The sequence below is a fragment of the Aegilops tauschii genome, chromosome 3 (genome assembly GCF_002575655.3).
Source record: "Aegilops tauschii subsp. strangulata cultivar AL8/78 chromosome 3, Aet v6.0, whole genome shotgun sequence".
Taxonomy (NCBI): Eukaryota; Viridiplantae; Streptophyta; class Magnoliopsida; order Poales; family Poaceae; genus Aegilops; species Aegilops tauschii.
Genome location: NC_053037.3, coordinates 429051277 through 429060383, shown reverse-complemented (window position 1 = coordinate 429060383; position 9107 = coordinate 429051277). Strand labels below are relative to the sequence as shown.

The following is a 9107-nucleotide window of genomic DNA, read 5'->3' as shown; positions in this document are numbered from 1 at the left end:
CATTATTTTCTCCGGACGTCGCTTTTGGCGCCTCACAACTCGTCTTAAACCCACGGAAAACCTATTTCGTGGACGACCGATATAATTAATCCCATATAGTTCATGCGTTCATGCGCTACTAGTACCGCTCGTATTATCACGGGAGAGTGACGTGCACCGTGAATAATACCGTAATACGGGTGCCCCAACTGTATAAATAGCTACCCTTGCCGTCCTGATTTAGCATCAGTCGACATCGCCACAGGTTGCCGCTAGCAGCAATTGATCACTGCTCAGCAGGCCCATTAACTCGCTGATCCTGCTGCTAAGCTGCTTGATAGCAGTACGTCGAGCGCATCTCCCCACATTAACTCCACACATGGCTCCACCGTCGCAGTGCTTCGACGCCACCATGCACGGCGCGGCCCACAATGGCGCCGCCCCGGCGGTGGCTGACGCGAAGCCGCAGTGCCCCACCGTGCTCGACGCCGACGTGTTCCGGCGCCAGGGCCACCAGGTCATCGACTTCATCGCCGAGTACTACGGCGGCATGGGGGACCACCCCGTGCACCCCAGCGTCACGCCCGGCTTCCTCCGCAATGTGCTCCCCGCGGAGGCGCCGTCCCGCCCGGAGCCCGACGCGTTCGGCTCCGCGCTCAGGGACGTCCGCGACCTCATCCTCCCGGGCATGACGCACTGGCAGAGCCCGCGCCACTTCGCGCACTTCCCGGCGTCCAGCAGCACCGTCGGGGCCCTCGGGGAGGCGCTCATTGCCGGCATCAACGTGGTGCCCTTCACCTGGGCCGCCTCGCCGGCCGCCACCGAGCTGGAGATGGTGGTCGTGGACTGGCTCGGCAAGGCGCTGCATTTGCCCGAGAGCCTCCTGTTCGCCGGTGGCGGCGGGGGCACGCTTCTGGGCACCTCGTGCGAGGCCATACTCTGCGCCCTCGTCGCCGCCAGGGACAAGAAGCTCGCCGAGATCGGCGAGAGGAGGATCGGCGACCTTGTCGTCTACTGCTCCGACCAGACCCATTTCGCCTTCCGCAAGGCTGCACGGATCGCCGGGATCCTGCGTGACCACTGCCGCGCGATACACACGTGCCGTGAAGACATGTTCGCGCTCTCGCCCACGGAGCTGCAAGCCGCCATGCAGGCCGACGTGGACGCCGGGCTGGTGCCGCTGTTCCTGTGCGCGACGGTCGGGACCACCCAGACGACCGCCGTTGACCCCATCGGTAAACTCTGCACCGTCGCAGCGTCTCACGGCGTCTGGGTCCACGTCGACGCGGCCTACGCTGGCTCGGCGCTGGTCTGCCCGGAGTTCCGGCACGTGATCGACGGCGTGGAGGCCGTGGACTCGTTCAGCATGAACGCCCACAAGTGGCTCCTGGCCAACAACGACTGCTGCGCGATGTGGGTGAAGAGGCCGAGCGAGCTCATCGCGGCGCTGGGCACGGAGCAGGAGTACATCCTCAAGGACGCGGCGTCGGAGGGGCACGACGTGGTGGACTACAAGGACTGGACCATGACGCTGACCCGCCGGTTCCGGGCGCTCAAGATGTGGCTCGTGCTCCGCTGCTACGGCGTCAACGGCCTGCGCGACCACATCCGCTCCCACGTGCGCATGGCCGAGGCGTTCGAGGACATGGTGCGCGCCGACGAGAGGTTCGAGGTGGTGACGGACAGGCAGTTCGCGCTGGTGTGCTTCCGGCTCCGGTCGCCGGAGAGGTTCGGCGGCGAGAAGACGGCCAACGAGCTCAACCGGGGCCTGCTCGAGGAGGTGAACGCGGTCGGCCCGGGCCCATACATGAGCTCCGCGAACGTAGGCGGCGTCTACATGCTCAGGTGCGCCGTCGGGAGCACGCTCACGGAGGAGTACCACGTCGCTGACGCATGGAAGGTGGTGCAGGATCGGGCCTCGGTAATCCTCCGGAAAATGGAAATTATCTACAGCGTGCTTGGTTAATGTTTGGGCGAGGTGAATCTCTATGTAAAATCTACTTGCAAACAAACTTGATCCTAATTAATTCTCGACCTCAATTTGGTCGGAACCACGATGATTTGTATTTTATATTATATATAAAGCAATTTATTGATGACGTGTACTGCTTATTTCACTCACTCTGTTTGCAGTTTTCTCTTCTTTTTTTTGTAGTTTTGTCCGTTGAGTTCTCAAAACATACGCCCGTTTCAGCAGCTACATAGTGGAAACTTAATTATATGTTTTGCGTGGGCAGTTTCAAAAAATTATGAAATTACAGTTGACAACATTCGTGGTATGATTTTTCACACGATGCACTCTTTTTGCTCAATCCTCGTCGCTGGTGATGGATTCAAGCGAGTAATTGCTGGATAATTGGCGAACCGAGGACAACTCAGATGGTATGATTTTTTGTGCTGAAACGAACCCATTAGGTTCAAGTCTAGACTGGGCATCGGTGATCGCATTTTCTGAATTTATTTTATATTTTCCTGCAATGTTCGTTCAGTGAAAAAGATACTCTTCTAGACTATGAGGTGTCAATTTCGTCAATCTAGACGATGATGTAGCATGCTCGACCAACATATGCGTGCATATCGATCTCCTGAAGGGAAAATCCTTCAAACACAGCTCCTTTATTAGCACAACAGACCGAAACCATATTTGTTATCACTATCATTAGTAGTCGACCGGTAGCAACAGCACATCCACGTACGGGTTTGGATGATAGGGGCACGGCCGGCCAACAGGAAACCACTTGGTAGTTCGCAGATCCTCTGACCTACATACTCCTAGATGGGTATAATAAAGCATATCCTCTGACCTATATTAGACCACGTGGTAGTTTGCAGATCCCCATCGCAAGCGGGCAGGCGTTTACTTTGGCGGATCCGTGGATGCCGATGGGATTTTATCGAGCATTTTCCTTCACATCTTAGTATTATTGATATAGGATGCCTCGTTGCCAGAAATTCATCTATATCTATACTACTATTAAAAGAGCAAACATGAATTCCCCTAAAACCACACCACAAAATGTACACAGAAGTACCAGAGACGTTTGATCGATCCCACTAATTTACATCCAACGTTCTACATTACATCAAGCATCTACCACACAAATCAACGATCTGGATTAAATGTTCTGCGAGGGCAGACTACCCTGCCCACGTCCTGCAGCCCCCCTCACGCAAACAAGCTGCCACACAACAAGCCGCTAAACGCATCTGAGCCCCCATTCATCACGTTCACCTCACCTGCCCGGACTGCGCCCCCGCCTCCCTCCCCACCGCCGTGCTCCCTTTGCCTTCGGGTCGCTCCCCTCTGTGGTTGTACGACGCCCGCCGCCCGCGCAACCTCCCTTCACCCCGCTCGACGTCGTCCTGCCCGTCCGCCTCTCCTATGGCGCACGGCACCTGCCGCCTGACCCGCCCTTCCACCATCTCCTGTGTCGCCGGCAGAACCTCACTTCGCGCTGCTCGCCATCGGATTGGCCCGCCCGTGCGCCTCTCCTACGACGCCGGCCTCCAGCTCCGCCCTCCTCCATCTCCTATGGTGCACGACGCCCGCCGCCGGCCCCACCCTTTGGCATCTCCTATGGCGCGCGGCGTCCGTCCGTCGGCCTCTCTTGTGGCTAACGGCTGTTGCTGCTCGATGTCTCGAACAACGCTACAGAGTGGCCCTGCCACGGCTTCATCATATACCTCATCGGTAAATTTCTTCGAGTTTTTTCTGTTTGTTTTGATACACTGTGCTCCAAATTCTAAATTTTGAAGGCTATGGATGGAATTCCCCTTTCATTTCATATATTGCAATGTAGCATTTTAGTTCAAAGTTCAGAAACTGGATTCTGTCTATAGTTATTCTCATGTCCCTCATGACTCTGCATGTGTACTTCTTCTCATGTTAAACTAATGTGTGATACTAGGTCTTTGCATTTTCAATGATCCATCCCTTGAGCCATATGATCTGTCAGATGATGACACTAATTTACAGAAGAATTTCACACATCTAAGTGATCTTGCAGCTGCACTGCGAAAACATGACCATCGTGATGGTGTAAGTTTCCAGTTAGTGCTTTGAATACCTACCAGACAAAACTACTGGATGATCCTGAGCATTCTTTCTTTTGTCTTCACAAGGTTGAAAGCGCTCTTAGTTCTGCTGAAAAGCTTGTGAGAGCATCACCTGATGAGCTGTGCCACTGCTCGGGTGATCTTGTTCAAGCAGGTGTACATGTTCCTTGTTTTCGTGTCAAGGTGGAAGGCGAGGAAGATTCTCCTGAAGAAAACCGACAGAAGGCATTAGTCGCCTTGCTGGTAACCAGCCCATTTGAATCATTTTCACCTTGCATTTTCTTCAGGGATTTGGTGCATGTGCATTTTCACATAATTTGTAACAAACTAATTCATACATTCGTTGCAGATGAATAACCAACCAGGCACAGATCCATTTCAGTCTTGAGCATGCCCCATTTACGGACCTAACGAGCACTGGTAATAATCAACATCGTCCCGGGAAAAACGAAATCTGACATTTTATTCTGAATTTATCTAACAGTATGGGAATACGGTAAATGATAACAGTCAGAAATCTGACATTATGAAAAAAACTAGACCATTAGGGAGAAAAGCCCCTGCTGTTTTCTAATAAAGAAGGAGATGTCAGACCCGTGTAAGAACCGAGGTGAGGAACCCGCGCCGTCTAGGAGGCAGCACTGCACTCTGACCATTGAGCTGAGAGCTCATCTACCGAAAAATCTGACATTAAACCGGTAGGTCCCGACCTCAATTGCCGGGTGTGCTCTATTAAAGCTTGGGATTTACCCTGCTAATGTGCCAACTTTGGTTTTAGTTCAGGAAGAAGAAGGTTGTGCACAAGATGGCGTTGAGTGTAACTGGCTTGAGGCTTTTCTGAATTCCTTGGTTCTTTCTACCAAAAGTACTTGTATTAGGACGTTTTCTACACATTTGGGATAGATTATCAAGAAAATTTGTCTAAAGTTTGATCAAATTCATTTAGATTCAGTTTAATTATAGGGCTGTTCATTTTTTACATTGATTTTATCATGTTATAAACCTGTCATACCATATAGTTCTTGAAACTGCATATGTTTTCCTACTGCAGGTGCCACTTGTTGTCACTATTGCAAAGAGACGGTGCATGTATGCATATTTTAACTCTCATGAGTACTTGTAGAAGGAGAATTGTACAATGCTGAAAGATGTTATTTGCATATGCAAAGTGGGATCATATCTTTTGAATGATTCCGTTAGAATCAGGTCACTCCTTGACTAACTCGAACTTGAATCATTTGCTTTTTTTTATCATGGTTGGAGATGTGGTGTAGCATGAGCAGAAGCTAATGGACGTGTCAGCAAGCCTCGAGGGAGATGCCCCCTGCAACATGAAGAACACCATCTGGACAAAGGGAGGTACACAGATGGCCAAGGACGAAAGGAGGCGTGCAGGTCTGCGTTTCACAGTTATCTCTTTCAGCACCAGCGATTAAATGGTATGTAGCCGGTCAGGCGTGCTTGCCTGAAATGTGCTTTGTTAGTTCTAGAGCCATGCTAGCTTTGTATGTTGTTCTTGCAGCCTCAACGAGCTAATTCTATTTAAAGCTAATGTTGTTCAATCCTTCTAATTTTGACTATGTGTTCTATCCTTTTAATTACTGTTATTCAGATTTTTTTTTTTTCATTTTTCTGTTGCCATTCAGATACAAATGTTATGAGATTTCAGGAATTTTGTCATATCTCCCAATCGCCTTAATTTTGTAAGTTGTGTTCTAATTCAATTTTGATTTTCTTTTCAGAAAAGCCTACTTTAAAGCTGTGTGAATCCATTATTTTCCTTTGAGTTTGCTATTGAGGTGACTTGGGAACCTTTTCTTTAACTTGGTGGATGTAGTTGTAGTGATGGAGACTTGCCTGAATGTTGCTTTCCTGGGCGTGAAGTGCCTTGAATTATCATAAATTCTGTATAAATGTACGTACCTGTCTGCACCTGATGGTGATCTGCCAAAGTTTTGTACTTTCGAGGTAAATTTGCTACTCCCTCCGTTCGGAATTACTTGTCTCGGAAATGGATGTATCTAGAACTAAAATACGTCTAGATACATCCATTTCTACGACAAGTAATTCCGAACGGAGGGAGTACATGGGAAGATTCCTCAATGGCAATAATATACCATGATAGTGATAATGATATGCATCCTATGCTGAACAAGAGCAAGACAGAAAAGAATAAAATATTCTCTCCAAAGTAATTACGGATTGTTTCCAGTGATTTTCAATTCCAAGTAATAAAGAATATAAGGTTACAATTCATCACCTGAAAAAACAGATCTTTGTAGTCATAGTAATGTCTTCTCCAATTGACCATACCCTTAAGAATTTGATGAAAATGGATATATCATCAAGAGCCTTGCAAGCAAATTTATCTACAACAGGAAACACACAATGATGACATATCAGATATTCCCAATCACTATATGAAATGTTTAATGTTCACTTCCCCTTGTAACGTTAGCTTATCTAGCAAATTTCTGTTATTCTGTACATCTGATTGGTAAGTTTCAAATAGTACAGGAACGAGATATCCAGCTATAATTAGAGTAGGGATCGACACTAATTAAACCTCTTGACACGCTCATTTGAAAGTCAAGTATATTTATGCAGCAACGCCTTATTACTCCTACAGAAGATACCATTACTGCTGCTCATAGGAAGAGATATTACACCATCAGTTGAGTTTAGCTAAATCTGCAGCTTTCATTACAATGCATGAATCTTATTTATCTTGCTTCAAAACTTAAGGAAAAAAGAGAGGATGGAGTACCCGTCTTCCAGTCATCTGGCAAGCAACAGTCCAGTGCATATTGCATTGCAGACCTTGTTAGCAAGCATCATCGAGTGCTATTGTATCTTGAATAACACAATTGTACAGGGATCTTGAATAGAACATCAAACAGAGGCACACCTAATTGAAATTACATTGGCACATTAGTACACGGTAAACTGCACAGTACGGATTAAAATTTAATTGCAAAGGATAATCCAGAGAGTTGACACGAAGTAATGTCTAAGGACTAAGATCAAATCAGAATTAATCCTGATGGTCAATACAGAAATGAGAATTCATTTCACAAAAATATTACTCATACCAGTGGAGGCATCGAACTGTGCCCAGAAGTTTTTGCGCACCCACGCCCCGCTCCTTGTTGTCTTGTTGCGGGCCTCCGCGCTGGGTCGCCCGTGAGCATGCCAAGCTCGAGCCCATCCTTGGGCACTTGGGCCAACGGATTCGAAGGACGGGGAAGAGCACGGGCGTGGAAGTGTCGCGCCTCCGACAGAGCCTAGCGCTGGGATGCTCGCGAGCATGCCAGGCTCAGGGACCTCCTCGGCCACTTGGGCGACCGGATTCGTCGAAAAGGCGGGGAAGAGCAGGGGTTGCGAACCTCTTGTTGGCGGTGGGGAGAGGGAGCTGGCGACCAAGGAAGAATGGGGAACGACGGGGAGAAATGTCAGGGGCGGTGGGATTTTTTTTTATTTTTGTACGTGAAGCGGTGGGAAGGTAGGTGACGGTCTGAGGGGCCTAACTGAGGAACCGGCTCCCTGTCCATTGATATGGGCCAGAAAATTACCAAAAGTCCAATCAATCCAGCCCAGCCGTTCGTCTGATGCCCAGCGCTCGGCTGAGTTTTTTTACCGGCTAATTAGCAATTGCGTTCTTGAATCGGAGACCAAGCTAGCTGCTAGGTAGGCAACGAATGAATCATATCCAAAATTGAAGTATTTGTAAAGGTGTAGTTAGATTTCAGTTGACTTAGACTAAGTTGAGTGATATTAGCATGTTTATTTTTCAAAAAAATCACCTTTTTTATTTGGATTTATGTTTTCTAAATTTTAATACATGAATATATTTATCATTTTTTCAATCGCGACTCAATTAATTATTTTTATCTCTCTAAAAACATTCCAATATTTTATAATCCCTCTAAAAATACATGAAGACGGAGGAGGATCTCAAAGATAAATATTACTTCTGTACGTTAATATAAAACATTTTTCAGTTTAGTTTACACAGGGCGTAGTACATAATGTTGTTTAGTTGTTGTTTTAAAAAATTATAATAAATTTATGTGATCATGAATTTTTTCATGAAGACATATCTGTGGATCGTGTATTGCACGCGCGCTTTCATTGTTGGGCATGAGACATATTTTAATGGCTCGGTAAAAAAAAAGCCCGCTAATAAGATTTAAAATAGATTTTTAATTATTAATTATAATACGTGCGTTGCACGTGCACGCTTACTAGTGATCACAAGCACTCATCTGCCTAATGAAGACGGAGAGGTCTTTACGGTAATGCCGATGGGATTTTATCGAGCATTTTCCTTCGCACCTTATTTTATTATTTAAGCAAAGGTTGTTGTCTATCGTGGATCTTGCCAGACCGGTGACATCCACGGCCACGCGGCGGACTCCCACGAAGATTAGGGTGTGGGATACGGAACTGTCCACGTCCGGGGGAGAGTAAGACGTCAGACAAGGACGTGTCCAGGACCGCCGAAGATTTAGATTAGGAGTGTTTTGCTATGTTAAAAAAATGTCATATCCGCTTTTGTTTAATGAAATATGTCAACCATTTCATGAATTCGGCCTGGTTTAAATGAAAATCGCCCGGTTTACATGAAATTTGTTTGGTTTTTTATCCATATTTAAAATGCACGGAGATGTTTTGGATGTATCCGACGGAGACGCCCCGGACAGTTAGTGCCTCATACTTGCGGCACCGCGTTGAAGACACCCTTACTATATTTTCGTAATGTGTGCTCCGTGCATCCGCTCCCAAACAGCTTATTGCATGATCCCAAACTCAAGCCTTATCAAGCGAACATAACCAAGGCCATGTTTCTCTCCTGATCTCCCCCCCCCCCTCTCTCTCTCTGATCAAGCTTCTCTCCTTCATTGACTGCGCTTGAAACATAGCTAGCGATGAATTTTTCTCTTGATCTCTTCTCATTTGCTTCATCATTTTTTTGTTAAATTTGTAACATCTTGGACAGAACACAAACATATGAAATAGGTCATGCATTTTTTTTCAAGGATGCGTCAAAAGCTTGACGCATCAGAAGCATA

The 9107-nt window shown here is 47.2% G+C and overlaps 1 protein-coding gene, 1 long non-coding RNA gene and 1 other non-coding gene across 4 annotated transcripts; 2 read left to right on the top strand and 1 right to left on the bottom strand.

Annotated features, from left to right (window-relative positions):
- The first annotated feature begins 205 nt into the window (after positions 1–205).
- LOC141020505 (tyrosine decarboxylase-like) lies at positions 206–2077 on the top strand. The gene has a single exon (XM_073510748.1). It carries the CDS (start codon positions 359–361, stop codon positions 1943–1945), a length of 1587 nt encoding a protein of 528 aa, XP_073366849.1. The 5' UTR covers positions 206–358; the 3' UTR covers positions 1946–2077.
- A 732-nt stretch (positions 2078–2809) lies between these two features.
- On the top strand, positions 2810–5633 carry LOC109772942 (uncharacterized). 2 transcript variants are annotated; one of them, XR_012205235.1, is made up of 4 exons: positions 2849–3670; positions 3888–4018; positions 4102–4278; positions 4385–5633. It is a non-coding gene; the product is annotated as an uncharacterized protein (transcript). The 2 variants fall into 2 exon arrangements; XR_012205234.1 differs by having other exon boundaries at positions 2810–3670; positions 3888–4278.
- LOC109772943 (uncharacterized) lies at positions 3866–7517 on the bottom strand. The gene is made up of 3 exons (XR_002235234.4): positions 7128–7517; positions 6803–6943; positions 3866–6404 (listed from the first exon to the last, which is right to left on the bottom strand). It is a non-coding gene; the product is annotated as an uncharacterized lncRNA (long non-coding RNA).
- Between the last annotated feature and the right edge of the window lie 1590 nt (positions 7518–9107).